General features: G+C 35.7%; 1 protein-coding gene across 1 annotated transcript in view; it reads left to right on the top strand.

Moving 5' to 3' along the window:
• Positions 1-18,883, top strand: part of FAM83B (family with sequence similarity 83 member B) — an 89,820-nt gene that overhangs the window by 12,968 nt on the left and 57,969 nt on the right. Inside the window, exon 2 of the mRNA XM_019457450.2 lies at positions 6,041-6,562. Within this exon, the coding sequence (XP_019312995.2) occupies positions 6,119-6,562 (444 nt within the window). The 5' untranslated portion in view covers positions 6,041-6,118. The remainder of the gene's footprint in view (positions 1-6,040; positions 6,563-18,883) is intronic.

Raw genomic sequence — 18,883 nt, 5'->3', positions numbered from 1 at the left:
GTAATTTGTTTTAATTCCACTTGCATTTTAAGCCGTGCTTAGAGTATTCCTCTGCAGTTTGACTATCTAGTATATGATCTCTGAGAAAAGGTTTGTTTGTTTGTTTTTTTCCTCCTGTGGATTTCTCTGCAGGAATCACTCAGTGATTCTAAGTGTCAGTGAATGATGATGTTTTAATGTCATTAACATATTTGGGGGCCTTTATAGTCTTATATCTGGACTAGAGTTTAAACTGGGGATTGAAAATATATTGAATAATGGGTATTTTTTTTTTTTTTTTTTTTTTTGGTCTTTATTTATTTTTGAGAGACAGAGACGGAGAGACAGAGCACAAGTGAGGGAGGGACAGAGAGAGAGGGAAACACAGAATCCAAAGCAGGCTCCGGGCTCCAGGCTCCAAGCTGTCAGCACAGAACCCCATGCGGGACTCCAACTCATGAACTGCAAGATCATGACCTGAGCTGAAATTGGACGCTTAACCGACTGAGCCACTCAGGCACCCCTTGAATAATGGGTGTTTTTTGAGTTAATCTGATAAAGCAATATTGTCAGACCATCACCCAGTGAAAAGAAATGAATAAATGTTTAGATATTGAGCAAATTGAATTTTTATTTGGGATTTATAAAGTGAATTAGAGATATTTAGTTTCCTTTTCATAAGTCTGATAACATAGGTGATTCTGTTTGTGATCTACACATGGAGATGTTTGCATCCAGACCCCTGTGACTGAGTGTGCTATATGTTTGTGTAGTCCTTGGCCTCCTGAAAAGCATACCCTGTGGAAGACTTAATCTGTACTAATGGACCATTTTGTTGTATGATTATAAAGCCAGCTGAGAAATTTTTAATAAGTTAGGATGCCACAATTTGATATCAAATTGCACTTGGCAGCTTGAATATTATAGTAAATTTTTAATTTAATAGTACCTTCTTTAATGTTTTAATTGTCATCTTAAATTTCTGGTAATCAAATTCAAAATCAAAGACAATCTTGACAGGTAAAAATTCAAAGGAAAAAGAGATCTATAATTTTCAACTATTGTGGACCATGGATTATGATTTTATAAGGCAGAGGTGTTCTGAAATACTCTTTAATGAAGCATTTTCTCATATTCTCTAGGTAGATATTTTGACATATAAAGTCAGTTATCCCCTCCCCAAAAAAAGGTTGATCGAGCTTTTTTGTCAATATTTGAAAGACTATCAAATGTTCTTTAATAAATTTGTTCAACCTTAAAGTGTGTCAGAGACCTAGTTTTATATCATAACATAAGCTAGAAAAAAAAGTGCTTGAAATCATTTCTGGATGGTAAATTATTTTTTAAAATTTCTTAAGTATCTCTATTTAAAATTTTTAAGGTTTAAAAATAAAGATGATTTTTATATGCATTTGTATTAGCTTCTTGGTGCCACTATAACAAAATATCACAAATTTTGGCTTAAAACAATGGAATTTATTTTCTCATCGTTCTGGAGGCTAGCAGTTCCAAATCAAGGTGTTACTAGGACAGTGTTCTCTCTAAAGGTTCTAGCGAAGAATCTGTTCCATGCCTTACTCTCAGCTCTAGTGTTGCCAGTAATCCTCAGCATTTCAGTCTCTGCTTCTGTAGTCACTTGGAATTCTCCCTGATTATTTGTTTGTGTCACTCTCCTTATAAGGACACCAGTCATATTGGGTTAGGCCCCACCCTAATTTAATATGATCTCATCTTAACTTGATTACATTTGCAAAGAAGACCCTATTTCCAAATTAGATCACATTCCACTGGGACCAAGGGCTTAGACTTCAACATACTTTGTTGGGGGACATATTTAACCCATAAAAGCATTCAGTAGTTGAATAGAAACAGCCTAAGACAGAAGTTGGAAAATGGACCTCAGAGACGACAGCAGCTGTGATCCTTTTTGTAGTTTTTTAAATTTGTTTATTTTGAGAGAGGGAGAGAGAGCACAGGAGCAAGAGAGGGGCAGAGAGAGAGGGAGAGGAAGAGGGAGAGGGAGAGAAAGAGAGAGAATCTCAAGCAGGCTATGCACTATCAGTGCGTAGCCCAACAGGAGGCATGCATCCACAAACCATGAGATCGAAACCTGAGCCAAAATCAAGAGTTGGGACACTTAACCAACTGAGCCCCTCAGGCACTCCCCTTTTTGTATGGGTTTCAAAGTCTTGACTTTGGGTCACCTGCTTGCACATTGCTAATCATAACCTTGGACTATTTGTGATCTAAGGAAGTTATAATTTCTCCTTGGAGCATTTTTCCATTGACCTGTTATTTCACAAGTCTTTCCCAATGAATCTTCTCAGATCAGAAACCATAAACAAGTATGCCATTTACATATTTAATTTTATAGTGAAACTACTGAAATGTTTTCCAGAGTAGCCCATGAATTGAAGTCTAGTGTTTACTATCTTGTTTTATGTCCTTTGTATTTACAGATTTAACATTGGGAATTTATACTTTCCATGAATGATACCAAAGATTCAGTATCAAATGAATTTGTAATGCTTTTGAGGCATGGTTTTGAATCCCATATTTTATAAGCCTGTTTTTTTTGGAATGAGTCACTTAACTAGCAGATGAGCCTACTGATCCGTTTAGCTTTTATATCATGGTGAAATTTTATTTTTCTCTACTCATTAACTCTATTACGTATGTTTATATAGTTTCTAGGAGTTTTAATGGTTATTAATAAAATAATACACCTTTGCCTGTTTAAAGGCATACCCAATTAATTTTGTCCTCAAATTAAACCCTTAAAATGTTCAGTGATTAAACTCCTGAGAGTGCCGTATTAAGTCTATAACTAAATACAAGTGCTATTTTATTGCAGTACCCATTTATGCAAGTGCCATTACCTTACTGTCTTCCCTTAAAATTTGTTTATAAATGGTTCCTCACAATTATCCCTTGTATACAGCTTTTGTGATAATTGTGTATCTCTAGAAAGTGGTTAGAAAGCATAGCTTCTCTAGCAGGACAACATCAAGCATATTTTTATTTTATTTAAAAAAAAATTTCATGTTTATTTATTTTGAGAGAGAAAGAGAATGTGTGCCCATGTGCAAGCGGGAAAGGGGCAGAAAGAGAGAGAGGGAGAGAGAATCCTTAGCAGGCTCCACGTTATCAGCACAGAGCCAGACATGAGGCTCAATCTCACAAACTGTGAGGTTATGACCTGAGCTGAAATTTAAGAGTCAGACGCTTAACTGACTGAGCCACCCAGGTGCCCCAAGCATATTTATTTTTTTTATCTTAATTCTTTTACATAATAACTCAATTTCAGTGCTCATAGCTGTTGCATTTTTTCTATGATGTCTTTTTCTGCATTGTATCTGGCATTCCTATTTAATTAGTCCCACAATGTTTTCCCTTTTTTTTTAAATATTCATTTGTTTTTTTCCCCTCATAATTAACTTTTCATCTGTGTTTTATGGTTTTATTTTGCTTTCATGGTCCTTTTGATCTCTATGATTTCTCAGCTTACCCATAGCTGAAGAATGAATTTTTTACAGTTACAGAGTATATATTTATGTAGGTAAAGCTCAGAAATCAATACAGTGTTTTCAAGCATTGTCATGCGCTTTAACTTCCAAGTAGATAATTATAGTGTTTACCATCACATTACAGGAATTCAAAAGTTAAATTAAAAACTTTAGGAAATAAGTGCTAAGGAAATTTAAAATTGTCACAAACCAGTAGTTAACTACTATCTTAAACAATTACAAATAATAGATGTAATTTTCATGTGATCACTGGATGCCTGTCCCTTCATGGACTGGAATTGTCAAATGAAAACCACAACTCACTAAACCTTAGGGAAATACACTTTAATCAAATGGATTGATTCTATGAAGAAAATAAAAGCCTATTTTTTGTTAAAAATGAGTCTAGTATCATCTACAGAAAAGAACCTTAATGAACATCAGAAAGGTCATAAATTCGTAGTGTGATACCAGGCACATTAAGTGAGCAGCTTGATGAAGATTTCTCAACCTTGGCACCATTGACATTTTGGGCCACATAATCTTTTAATGCAGGTGGTCGTCCTGTGTATCCAAGAAGTATGTTTAACATTATCCCTGGCCTCTATGTACCACATGCCAATAGCGTAAACATGTTCTTTTTTTTTTTTTCCTTGTATCAGATTTGACCTTTAGGTTTTCTATCCTTTTAGGCTTTGTTGGTAAAAATTTTGAGCCTAGGGGACAGGATTGTCTCCACTAAAAGAGCCAAGTGGACCCTATAATCTTCTTTCTTCTTTAGTTCTGCCTTTGTGTTGATTTTTTTCTGATCCCTCCACCCTTTAAGCAAAACTTGTGGCACTATTTTCCATTCCTTCACAACTGTCTCTCTGATTAGTGACTTGTTATATCTTTTGAGCTAAGGAGTTAATAAATGGTTATGGCTTTATGGGTTATCCTCCCAAATCAGATTTGAGTTTCGGTAGTCCTGAGTCTGAAAAGGCTGGGTTAAGTGGAGAATTTTAAATTAAGACAGGGCCCTTAACAAAGATGTTTTTGGTCAAATTAGCCCTTTAGTGCTTGTAGCACATCATAGAACTTTATTTTGTTTGAATCTGCACAATGGAGAGCATGGCTTCAAAAGATTGGAAAGGCCCTTATTTGAGATAAAGTCTAGTTAGGTATCTTATGCAGTGAATGAATGACAGTTTGTGAGCATTGAGAGGGCTGGGGTATGAGCTTGGTTAGGCAGATTTGGATTCCTAAGAGAAATCCCTGAATTATCTTTGATATCTTAAATTTCTTTATCACCTAAATGCTGTCAAAGCATCTAATCTCAGGAGTTCTTACTTTGAATCAGCTCAGAAATATTGTCACTTCTTCACTGGGTGTTTGAACACTGAAAGACCTAGATAGTTGTCTCTCAAGTCCCTAATACTGCCAGACTAATTGTTTTAAACACTGGTTTTATCGAATCGCAGAAATCTGTGTCCCTCCACCTGGCTGCATAGTGTCTATTCAAATTTATCTCCTACTTCTAGTGAAAGGAGCATACTTTCCAGCAGACCAACTTTTTTTTTTTTTTTTTTTTTAACTAGCTCATGAATATACCAAGCTCATGCCTGTTCTGTGCTTTTGTTATGTTTTTCACTCTTGTGTGGGATTAAAATGCTCCTTCTTGCCGCCTGATCATATTCTTACTCATCACCCCAGGTTCACCTGAAGCCTGCGTCCTGCACAGGGCTATCCATAGCTTGTTTATTCCACATTGATATCTACTTGCTTTTATGTGAAAGCATTGACTACAAGCAGTACTCATTTTGGTCCTTAGCAATATATGGCTTTGTTCAAAGTGATAATAGATTTGTGTGTATGTTTCATTTTGCCTCTTCAGCTAATTCATACATTTCTGGAAGGCAAGTGTTTCATGCTTTTTATATTTTTAGTATGGGATTATATGCATAACAAGTACTTAGTAAAAGCTTCTGTTAATGGATAGACAGGTACTGATTGTATTCTATTAAAAAAAAAATTGTAAAACCAAAATCAAGAAAACTTATAGGAACAAACACCATATGTAGTCCCAGATTAAAGTTAAGAAGGGTGATCTTTCTGGATGTCATTGAAAAGGTGTATTTCCTTAGGTGAGAAATTGAAAGTAAAGGTACCTTGGAAAAGAGTAATCAACTAGTGGCCTATAAAAGGAAATCTGGGGACGCCTAGGTGGCCCAGTTGGTTAAGCGTCCAACTTCAGATCAGGTCATGATCTTGCAGTTCATGGGTTCGAGCCCTGCGTTGGGCTCTATGCTGACAGCTCAGAGCCTTCTCACTCTCAAAAATGAATAGATGTTAATAAATAAATAAATAAATAAATAAATAAATAAATGGAAATCCGTTTAGCTCATTTGTAATACATCTGTGAATTATGGTGCAATTAATGCCACTTTGGTCGTGACATGTATGTCCTATTGAGCTACTGGTAGTGGAAATGAGTAAATGTAAAAATAGTGATTGATGTGGGTCAGAAAACATTTCGTTACAGAATTCTAACTGATCTTCATTTCTTTCTGTTTAAGCACCCAGATACCTCTCGTCACTGCACAAATGGACATTTGAAAGTGTTTGAAAGTGCTGGTTGTCAAACACTCGCGAGCATGGAAACCTCGTCAATGTTGTCCTCACTGAATGATGAGTGTAAATCAGACAATTACATTGAGCCTCACTACAAGGAATGGTATCGAGTAGCCATCGATGCACTGATCGAACATGGGTTAGAAGCATACCAAGAATTTCTTGCCAAGGAACGAGTATCAGACTTTCTAGCTGAAGAAGAAATTAATTATATTTTGAAAAATGTCCAGAAAGTTGCACAAAGTACAGCATATGGTACTGATAACTCCTATGATGATACCTCATCTTCAGGGACTTACTGGCCCATTGAGTCTGATGTGGAAGCTCCAAATCTTGACTTAGGCTGGCCGTATGTGATGCCCGGACTCTTAGGCGGTACCCATATAGACCTCCTCTTTCATCCACCAAGAGCACACTTACTTACAATTAAGGAAACTATTCGGAAGATGATAAAAGAAGCAAGAAAGGTAATCTTTTCCGTTTCTAAATGAAATTGTTTTTCAGTGAAACTTTTTTAAATTGAAGTATAGTTGACATACAATGTTACATTGTTTCAGGTGTGCAACATAGTGATTCACCAAGTCTATACCTTATGTGGTGATCACCACTAGTGCAGTTACCGTCTGTCACCATACAACACTATTAAAATACCATTGACTGCTTTCCTATGTTGTACCTTTCATCCCTGTGACTTACTCATTCCACTCTAAATGAAAAATATGAAATGTGGAAAAGCATCAAAGTAGTATAACAAATATGTATGTTAAAGGAATCTCTATATGTCTGGACCATGCCTGTTATTCTCAGGAAATACACCTGTGAATACAAATACATGGGAGGATTGTACTTCCCATATCTTGTGTATATTTAACAGAGTGGTGTTAGGATCCTGTTCTAGGTGCAGATTTCCTTCTCTTCTTACTGTACATCCACCTTCTTCTGCCCGCGTGGACTGGGAATGGGATGGGACACATGGAGTTCAAGGCACTTCGATTTTCCTTAATGTGTTTTTGGTAAATCAGTTGAAATTTGTTTTGTACTCAAAAGGACTGAGCCCAATTCTTGCTGTAGATATAGTTTATACTCTTAAATAAACCATAGATGTACTTATTTATTTCCTCACTTTTGTGGAAACAGTATGAAGTCAGGCATGATAATGTAAAATTCTGAAGTTAGATCCTGAGGTGCTTTGCATTTTAGGGCTTCTGTGCTCTTTATTAAATATTTATATTGGCTTATAAATCTCAGAAATTCTATTTTAGAGCTTGAATTAAACTGTAGACATTCTCTTTTAATCAATCAAATAAAAGTTACTGAGTATTTTCTAGGTACTCAGTACAATCATAGACAATTTTGAGATTATAACAAAATTTCCTAAGCTGTTCATTAAACTCAGCCTAGAATTTTGAAATGAATGGATAAAGAATTAATATTTCTTGCTATAAAGTGTCTATTTCTTATTTACTGATACCATGTAACATAGAAATGTGACCTAAAAGGAACCCGAGGATCCACACATACATGACATGGCTTTATTTCATGTCAACAAGACCCAGAAATGCTTCAAAAGCTTGATTTTATGAAGTACAGAAATAGAAGACCCTTGAAATCCACAATGACATTGTAGTTTGCAAGACAGGCAACTAAAAGCCTTGCAATCATGTCAGGGAGACATGATGTTCTGAGGCTAATGTCAAATGTAGGCTTTGCAAAAGTAAGGGGATTTTTTCACCGCCACACCTTTTGAATTCAAACAATCTGACTTTTAGCCATGAACTTAGCAGTATTACATTAAAGAAAGTACTAATCTATCCCATTTGCTAAAAATTAGCTACAAAATCAGGTATGTGGTAGGGGTCCAAATTTATTGAATGAATTGGACTGTGAGTTCAATTTACTATGGGTGAGTATTTTTAAAACTGTACTATCCTATGCTCTGTGGACTCATTATACAATTGTGTTTTGTAAAACAGCAGAAGGAAAGTCAAGAATATAGAGGGGCGCCTGGGTGGCGCAGTCGGTTAAGCCTCTGACTTCAGCCAGGTCACGATCTCGTGGTCCGTGAGTTCGAGCCCCGCGTCGGGCTCTGGGCTGATGGCTCGGAGCCTGGAGCCTGTTTCCGATTCTGTGTCTCCCTCTCTCTCTGCCCCTCCCCCGTTCATGCTCTGTCTCTCTCTGTCCCAAAAATAAATAAAAAACATTGAAAAAAAAAAATTAAAAAAAAAAAAAAAAAAGAATATAGATGAATCCTTATAAATGTAAAATAACAAATATCTTGTACCATAGCATTTGCTAATTTCTGTTTAGGGAGACAGTGTATTTTTGAACTATAATAATAATTGAAAATTGATACATCAGTGAAGATTAATATTATTATGGTAAACTTAGTAGTTATGAATTCATCAGCCTACACCACAGCTGGTTTCCTTTGGAGCATTGCATTTCTGTGATGCAAAATGAGTCAGGAGATACCATGAGTTTTTGGGTTAGCATTCATTGGAAACTGAACGTAGTCATGACTGTTGTATTTTTCTTTCTAATGTGACAGCTATTTATTTAGTGAGCCTCTAAAAGTAATATCCTCTGCTTGCTCATTGTCTGCTGGGAATTCCCACTTGCAATGGCAAGATGAGGATCTTGAAGTCCATACTGTTAAACAGTGATCTAATGTTCTGCTTCTCTTCCACAAAGTCAAAATGTCATGATATAAGAAAGAATTGTGCCTGTATTTGATTTTGTGTATACATATCCAAGCTAAATTCAAAGAGAATTATTTAAACCTTGTAAATTGAGTATATAGCAATTGAATATAAATCATACCAGATAACTTAGAGTTTTGTTTTGTGTTATTTTGTTTTCCAAAAGCATTGGAGAACATTTTAATTTCAACTCAGATGCATTAAATATCGAGGTCAAGTGGTCTATGTATGTATGTAATGTATATTTCTCCAGTCTTTTGGAAATACCTTCATGTGCCACAATGTCTATTTAAGGATTTTTGAAGTACTCCAGAAAAGAGTTATTGACCCCATTTTTACAAAAGGTTACACTGTTTAGCCCATACCAGACAAGGTCTTGTGAAAAAATTGTTAAATAAGAACAAATATTATTTTAAAGTGAAAGCTTATCAGAACACATTGCTTTGTAGATTAATTGTGGTTTTTATGGCTTTTATGGCTATCATTTACTCAGCAGATATAAGTTAGTTTCTTATAATTTCAGAATGAATGGGAGCTCTTTAGATTTCAGGATCAACTTCCTGTTTTCAAACTATTTTCAGAAGATACATTCTCTTTATTAGATAACTCTCAATGAATTGTCATGGCATTATGAAGAGGATGTTTGTTTTTTTTTTTTTTCATTAAATGTTTGAGTAATGTATATTTTGATGAATAGAACAAATTTTCTTGCCTTCACATTTCTCAGGCAAATTCTTTAGGTAATCAACATTATACAACTGTTGAGATATGAGGCCAAACAAGTAGGGTTAGGAACCAGCAAAGCAGAACCGACGAAGTGATCTCAGAGAAGAATTTCAGTCCATTTTCATTGTTCTGTTTGCAGTTGACATAAGGTATTATGAAAATAAAGGTCATATTATGGGACAATCTGAAAATAATGTAAAGAATCCAAAAGCATTTTTCTTAGAGGTCCAGGCATTAGAAGTCTGACCACCAAATTAACTTTCTAGTCCCTTGAGAATGGAAATAAAAATGATACCATATCATATCCATCTTTACTGGCAATATCTTGGTTTTAAACTTCACTGATTTATGTGTTCTTGTTTCTATCTAAAGTAACATAGACTCTGAATCATTCTACTTTGATAAGCAGAATATACTCTTTATACTATTTTAAAAATCCATAGATTTGTTTTTATTCATTTTATTTTTGCCAGTTGTCAGAAGTTGTAAAGAGGTTTTTTTGTTTTGTTTTCTTGTTTTTTTTTTTTTTTCCTTTTGTTTGTTTTTTTCTTTGTATGTCTGCTTATTTTCTTATTAGAGAATCTTCCTCTGGGAAAATCTAGTTATAGGTAACTTCTTACTTGTGCCCTAAGGGGGCCATATTTTCATTTACTGGCTCTTTTCTCTAACTCCTTCTTAGTTTTCCCTGTGCGCTTGCCATAATTACATTTGGGTCGACTTTATAAAGTCTGATAGCGTCTAGCAAGACTTTTCCCAGGTAATTACTTGTCTCTCAAGAGGTGTTCCCAAGATGATATATGTATGTATTACTAATTACTGTGAACACCTCTTATGAAAGCATCCTCTCTAATTACTTTAAAAAGCTATCTTTCATAAAAGTCATTTTTCTTCTAGCCAACCCAGTGGTGGATATTCATAAAGTTATAATTCCTGATATGTGAATGCTTAACCAGAATGCTGTTTGCATCTGTTTTCTTATTCTAGGCTAGCTTCTTCTGTGACGTGTGAATCTTACTCTTGTGAAATAGGGACTCAGGAAGACACGTAAGCAAGAGTCTAGTGAGAATTGGGGCAGAGTAGTACCTGAGGTGTTCTATACTGCCTCTCTTAAGTTTAAGTCTTGGTTCCTACATGACTCACTGTTGTTGGGTGTGGCTGTTATGGCCTGGGGAGCTATTAGTAATGCCTAGAAACTTTAACCACCAGTTGGCCCATGGCCACAAATGGAAAGGTGAACAGAGGATGGGGCTTTTCCTGGGATTTGCCTGGCATTATAAAAGCAGTACTAGACTAGAGGCTCTTTTATCAGGGGTCTACCACTAACTAGTTAGAGATTGAACAAGTCATTGCACCTCCTCAGGTAACTTCATTTATTTAGTGAAAGTCATGAAGCAAAGCCTTTTAGTGTTTTGTTGTTGTTTATTTAAATTCAAGTTAGTTAGCATACAGTGTAGTACTGGTTTCAGGAACAGAATTGCATGATTCATCACTTACATATAACATCCAGTGCTCATCCCAACAAGTGCCCTTGTTAATGCCCATCACCCATTTAGCCCATCCCCGTACCTCCCCTCCTGCAACCCTCCCTCTGTTCTCTGTATTCAACAGTCTCTTATGGTTTGCCACCCCTCTGTTTTTATCTTATTTTACTTTTCTTTAACTTCCCCTATGTTCATATGTTTTGTTTCTTAAATTCCACACATGAGTGAAATCACATATTTGTCTTTTTCTGACTTATTTCACTTAGCATAAAACACTAGTTCCATCCACAATTTTGCAAATGGCAAGATTTCATTCTAATATTCTTGTCCACATCTCTGATAGCGCTTACCAATTCAAGATTATTTCAATATGTTATACTCCTTGTTGAATTAGTTCATTATATGAATAATTTTAATTGTGTCATAGTGTGTCACTTCCATCTGTATGACTTTGTGATCATATCCTGCCCAGCTGAGTGATATGGATCTATTTATCAATGCCTTTATTAGGCTAGGATCATCACTCTCCTAATGTTCCCAATTTTTATTTAAGACTTTCCTCTTTGCCTTTCTTATTACAACTCTTACTGTGAATACTTTCATGCTTTGAATTTGAGTCAAAATTATTTCCAGGAAATGTGTTTTGCTTAGATTTAATGACATGTTTCGATCTTGTGACATTAATTTGAATACCTCTTCTCTAAATAAAATGCATTACATGTTTATATATGAATGATATATAATATATAATATAACAATATAACATTGTATGTGTATGTATATGTGTATGTATGTGTGGGAGAGAGAGATATCTTGTTAAAATTGCACAGACCTTGCTATACTAACCATTGCTATCTCTGAATAGGAATACTCTTTAAGCTCCTGGAGCTATACAGGAAGAAAAACTCCCCATTCTTCTCATTTCATTTACTCACTCCCTTCTCTTACTATTAGTAATAGCTCTAATATTTAGCTTTAATTAAGTTAAACTAAGTTGATTTTAATAAAATTTATTGTCAAGTTGGCTAACATACAGTGTATACAGTGTGCTCTTGATTTTGAGGGTAGATTCCCATGTCTCATTGCTTACATACAACATGCAGTGCTCATCCCAACAGGTGCCCTCCTCAATGCCCATCACCCATTTTCCCCCCGCCCCCCCCCTCAATCAACCCTCAGTTTGTTCTGTGTATTTAAGAGTCTCTTATGGTTTGCCTCCTTCCCTCTCTCTAATTTTTTTTTTCCCCTTCCCTTCCCCCATGGTCTTCTGTTAAGTTTCTCAAGTTCCACATATGAGTGAAAACATGATGTCTTTCTCTGATTGACTTATTTCACTTAGCATAATACTCTCCAGTTCCATCCATGTTGCTAAAAATGGCAGGATTTCATTCTTTCACATTGCCAGGTAGTATTCCATTGTATTTATAAACCACATCTTCTTTATCCACTCATCAGATGGACATTTAGACTCTTTCCATAATTTGGCTGTTGTTGAAAATGCTGCTGTAAACAGTGGGGGTACATGTGCCCCTATATATCAGCACTCCTGTATCCTTTGGGTAAATTCCTAGCAGTGCTATTGCTGGGTCATCGGGTAGTTCTATTTTTAATTTTTTGAGAAATCTCCACACTGTTTTCCAGAGCGGCTGCACTAGTTTGCATTCCCACCAACAGTGCAAGAGGATCCCCGTTTCTCCACATCCTCGCCAGCATCTGTTGTTTCCTGAGTTGTTAATTTTAGCCCTTCTGATGGGGGTGAGGTGGTGTCTCAGTATGGTTTTGATTTGTATTTCCCTGATGATGAGTGATGTTGAGCAATTTTTCTTGTGTCAGTTGGCCATCTTGATGTCTTCTTTGGAAAAGTGTCTATTCATGTCTTCTGCCCATTTCTTCACTGGATTATTTGATTTTGGATGTTGGGTTTGGTCAGTTCTTTATGGATTTTGGGTACTAACCCTTTATCTGATGTCACTTGCAAATATCTTCTCCCATTCCATCAGTTGCCTTTTAGTTTTATTGATTGTTTTCTTTAAATAATGCTCTTCTTTAAGAGGTTCATGGAATGGTATGAAGACTCTGAATCTTGGAGTCAGGGCTGGTTTGAATCTCAACTCAAACAGCTGTTTGTATTAGGTATTATACTATAACCTCTCTAAATTTTATTTTTCCCATCTGTGAAAGGGAGATGCTTATACTCCCTAGGATCCTTGTGAGGATGGAATGAAGTAGTTGACATGTCTAACATGACACATACCACACATGTAATACAGTATGTGTGCTGTTGATTCCTCCTCGTTTTCCATCACCTCCTCCTCCTCTTACTACATTATTCCAGGCCTTTATTAAAAAAAAATATATTTTATATACATATATAAAATATATATTATATATATTATATGTTATATATATAACATATAATATATATAATATATATTATATATGTAATATATATTTTATGTATGATATATATTATAATATATTTTATGTATGTAATATATATTTTATATATTATATATAATATATTTACGCATATTTTGTTTATATTTATTTATTTTATTTATATATTTATATATTATATATTATGCATATAATATATGCATAATATTTTTATAATTTTTAAATAATATACATATATTATATATTTATATATTATATGTATATATTTTATATATATATTATATGTATATAGTATATTTTATATATATATATTATATGTATAATATATATAAATCAGTCTGTATTTTTGTATCATTGTGATTTGGCATTTGTTCTTTAAAAGTGAGAGCAACATTTGACCAAGTTTGATATCCACTGAGATAGTGTGTTACTAGGAATGCCAGCTAGGATTATTAACTCTTCATGAAAAGGTTATTCCTAAAAAGACTTAAACCCATTTCTGAGGTATTAAAATGATTATAATGATTATAATGATTATGCATACCACATCAGCTGTAGAGCAATACAACATTTTCCCAATGTTTGCTTACTATTGATGAAGAGGTAATATTGACTCAATGTAAATATATTTGAAAATAAGACGTATATGAAGCCAGCTTCAGAATGTGCAAAGAAGGTATCCTTTTTTTATAGAAAGTTGTTGAAGAAAAAATTCTAAATTATCCTTTCTCACCTAAAATCTGAAACCTTGAAAAGAGTGCTCTGGTGAAAACCTAAGGAGGGGGAGTGAGAGGGGGACATATTAGTATAGATCAAGGGGAAAAAAAATCATTCCATTTTCATCTAGAATTTTAAAGTGATAATTTTATTAGATTTTTTTTTTTTTTTAAGAGAGAGAGTGGGAGCGAGGGGGGAGGGGAAGAGAGAGAATCTTCAGCAGGCTCTACTCCCAACACCTAGCTGGGTGCAGGGCTCCATGCAAGGCTCAATCTCACGACCATTAGATTATGACCTGGCTGAAATTGAGTCAGATGCTTAGCTGACTGAGCCATTCAAGTACCCCAATTTTATTAGGTTTTTAAAGAAAGGCATTATACACTGGTTTAATATTTATGAACAAGAACAAGATTTTGTAACTTTTAAAGTTTATATTTATTATAGAACTGTCATTTGGTGTCAAAGTTGGTTTAAGTAACCGAGTTCATGAGATAGTATCACTTGTTGAATATTTCTGATATAATTCAAAATTGATAAGGAATATTATTTAAGGCTTACCATAATTAGTCTTTTTAGATGTTTTATCAGACACTGTGTTATCAGGTGAAATCTAAAGATCACCATGATTTTTTAACAGATTTTCATTTGAACATTGGCAACTTAAGAAAGAACTTAGCTTTTAATAAGAAAAATTAGAAAAACTTAACAGGGGTAATAAATTTATCAGAAACTCTGTCTTGATATATTAACATATTATCTCCATTAATATTTGGAAGAGAACAATATAAAATTTGACTTATTTCAAAGTGCATTTGACTTCTCTGATTAGGGGAAAAAAATAAGTTTATTTATTTTGGAGAGAGAGAGTGAGAGTGAGGGTGAGCATGAGCAGGGGAGGAGCAGAGAGAGAGAGGGAGATAGAGAATCCCAAGCAGGCTCTGCACTGTCACCATACAGCCCAATGAAGGGCTTGAACTCAGGAACCCTGAGATCGTGACCTGAGCTGAAACCAAGAGTCCGATGCTTAACCAACTGAGCCACCCAGGTGCCCCATGGGGAAGTATTTTTAAGACTGTTTTCTCTACTCAATTATTGCCCTTTGGTGCTCTGTTTTTGTTTGTTTGTTTGGGTTTTTTTTGTTTGTTTGTTTGCTGGTTGTTTTCCCCTTCAAAGTAATCCATGAGAAAGTTCCTGTATGGATTGCATGTGGTATGTACAATCTGTATTGAACTTTGAAGTACAATTATTAATATTTGGTTCTGTGTATTCTGGGATCTCTGAAGTAGATGCTTATTTTTTATGATGATTTCCGTTTAGTCATTTTCCTTCCTATCACAGGATTAAAATAAAAACCAAATACTTAGGTAGTTACTGAAACGTGTAATATTTTCCTGACAACACACTTTTAGTAGTTTGTTGGAGTGGCTAAGCTAATGGTCACCATAACACATTATGTCCCTAAGATACCAGTTTTCCTAATGTTTAAATAACACCTAAATTCCAAAAGGATAGAATTGTAGAATCTTACAAACTCAGATCCCTTTAGAACCAAGCTAAAAATGTAATGAGTGAAGTGTTGCTCATGGCTAAATGAGATAAACCTGGGACCTGAAGTGCACATTGAGGCATCTTATCAAAAGTTAACTTTCATAAGAATAAGAGGATATAACTGTCCTTTACTTATTTGTCCTTCTAATGAAATGTAAAATGTAATGGGGGTTTCCTGCAGGAGCCTTTGAGATGGTGAGGGCTGTAACACCAGATTAACATTTTGTACGTAAAGGATTCTGCCTGCTTTTTTATAGTTGCCACAGATTCATCATATAGTGTATACCTTTATATTAATTATTCTTTTTTTAAATTAGTTACTCTTCAAATTATCTCAAAAGAAATTGTTGGCTTTTATCATCAGGACTGAAACAAGGATCTGATTTTGAGTAATGGGTTTATGTTATGTAATCTAGTAACAGTAATAGCTATTATTTATTGAGCACTTACGTGTCAGGCACTGTGTTAAGCACTTTACATGCATTACCTTAAATTGATCTTCACAACCACCCTGTGAATTATGTACTTTTTATCGTCTATATTTTACTGATGGATAATCTGCTTTTTTGTGAGAGGTATCACTCTAGAGAGTGGTAATGATCCAAAGTGATCATAATTGGAAAGTAGTGGTGACAGGCCATTTCTAAATGGAGGTATCAGAAGATATGATTGAGAGGGTCTAGGATTAAGACCAATTGGTGGAGGTGTGGAAGCACTGGTTTCTAAATGAACCACATACAAAAGCCTTTCTGGGATTGCTATTAGAAGTCAAAATAACGTACCTGCCATTGACAGAAGGTTATGATAGCTTGATGAGATGTAGAATGCAGACTCCATCAGGAGGCACGAAAAAGAAATGGGTTCTCTTGAGTTCAAATGCAGGGGAAATCTGAAGAAGTGAGAGAAGGGCAGTGTGATAATGAAGTTCTCCTTTGGCCCCTTCAGGCTTCAACTATAAGGGGCCAGTCTTTGGCCAACCTTATAGGTAAAAAATATGGCAGGATGTTCATTCATTCAAGCAAACATTTAATGCCTACTGCATGTCAGGTACTGTTCTAAATTCTATGGGTACATACATACGAGTGTAAAGTACATAAGAAATCCTGCCTTTGAATGGAGCTTACATACAAATGAGGTAGATAATAAGCATAAGAAATGAGTAGTGCTATGAAGAAAAAGAAAACAAAACACAAATATGGTTGGGTAAGAAGGATTTAGAGTGGTGGTGGCTATTATTCTTCATTTTAAATAGGGTGTTCAGAGTAGGCCTCATCAAAAAGTGACTTTTGAGGAAAGAGGAAATGAGCCATCCATCTATTTAGGGCAGAGCAGGCTAGATACAGGGTAAGCTATAGGCCAGGAACATGGCTTCCTATTTGTTAGAGGATGCCAGTAAAGATGCCAACTGCTGGACCCAAGAAAACAAAGGGGAGATGAGTAGGTGAGTAGGTGAGTTTAGGGAAGTAACATGGAGGTACTCATGAGACATTATGAGGATCTTGGTTTATGCTTTATGTAAAATGGGGAACCACTGGAGAATTTTGAGCAAAAGAGACACAGTCGTTTTCAAAAATGCTCTATTTTAAAGAATACATCTGGCTGCATTAGTGAAAGTTGACTATAGGGCTTAAGAATAAGTATATCAGAGGCTTTTAAAATAATTCAACTGTGAGATGATACCTTAGTTGGTCAGATGGCAGCCGTGATGGTTAGATTTTTGGATATATTTTAAAGACAGGGGTGTGAAATAAGTTAAAGAATACAAAATTACTCCAAAGTTTTTGGCCTGAGCAATTAGAATGATGGCATCGTTATTTGAAGTTGGTGTAACTCATCAGAGAGTTGGAATCAGGAAGCACAGAGACCAAGTTACAGAGGCCTCCAAGTTACTGTTTTCACCACTTTCCCAGGATGGTTGACAAGTAACCTCACCACCAAGACCTACAGACATCTCTGAGTGGAGATTCGGGTTCACATTTGAATCTAAACACAGAGAGACTGGACTTGGAGATCAGTCCTGATCCAGAGGGCACAGTTGAGGGATGGAAAGTAACTTAGATAAGATTAGGATACAAAGAAGTAGATAAATAAGGAGCAAGAGATAAGCCTGGCTGGCTCCTGACCCTGACTTGGGAAAGCAGGAGCTTATATAACCTGCTGAGAAGTGGAACCTCCCAAAGGCAATGGTTTAGCCACTCTCTTATACTGGGTCAGGTGAGCGAAAGGGAGAGTTGCTGGGAAGATGTCCCTTGGGAAGTCACTTTTTTCATTGGTTGTTTAGGTGAATAAATTTGGCATTTTTAGACAGTAGGGAGTGTGGGGCCAGTAGAGTAGGTTTGAAAAAGGAAGTCAGGGGTTGGTGGGAGAGGTCCATTGACCTCAAATTGTGGAGATCTTTCAAACCAGTTCAGTGGATTTGCTGGTAGGAAGTCATGAAATGTTTTTGAGTAAGTCAGTGATGCCAGGAAACCTGGTTTCGGACATCATAACATTTAGTTGGTTAGTTAAAACAAAGGGGAAAATATAAAACAGCTTGTAATATATGTTGGGATAATGCTCACCAACAGGCTAACAATAACTTGAGGCAGACTAAAATTCAACATAAAACAAGATGTCTTTCTGAAGTGAAAATATATGTACTGTTCTCTTCTAGAATAGAAAAAAAGAACTACTTAATTCTGTATCTATAGGAAGGTGATTTTGAAATGTCTTTTTAAAAAAATTTTTTTTTAAATTATTTTTGAGACCGAGAGAGACAGAGCATGAGCAGGGGAGGGGCAGAGAAAGAGGGAGGCACAAAATCCGAAGCAGGCTTCAGGCTCTGCGCTGTCAGCACAGAGCCTGACGCGGGGCTCGAACTCATGAATCGCGAGATCATGACCTGAGCCGAAGTCGGACGCTTAGCCGACTGAGCCACCCAGGTGCCCCAAAGTGTCTTAAAGCTACTATTTAAATGTCTTAATTACAGATTTTAAGTCAAAATGTATTTTTGACAAAAACTTTACCTGGGGGTGCCTGGGGGCTCAGACAGTTAAGTGTCAGACTTCAGCTCAGGTCATGATCTTGTGGTTTGTGGTTTGAGCCCCAAGTTCTATACTGCCAGCTTTAAGCCTGGAGCCTGTTTTGGATTCTGTATGTCTCCCTCCCTCTCTGCCCCTCCCCCACTCACACTCTGTCTCTCTCTCTCAAAAATAAATAAAACGTTAAATTTTTTTTTAAT

Source organism: Panthera pardus, unplaced genomic scaffold (assembly GCF_024362965.1).
Source record: "Panthera pardus isolate Hobbes unplaced genomic scaffold, ASM2436296v1 HiC_scaffold_17, whole genome shotgun sequence".
Taxonomy (NCBI): domain Eukaryota; kingdom Metazoa; phylum Chordata; class Mammalia; order Carnivora; family Felidae; genus Panthera; species Panthera pardus.
This window is presented reverse-complemented; position numbering and strand designations above follow the sequence as displayed.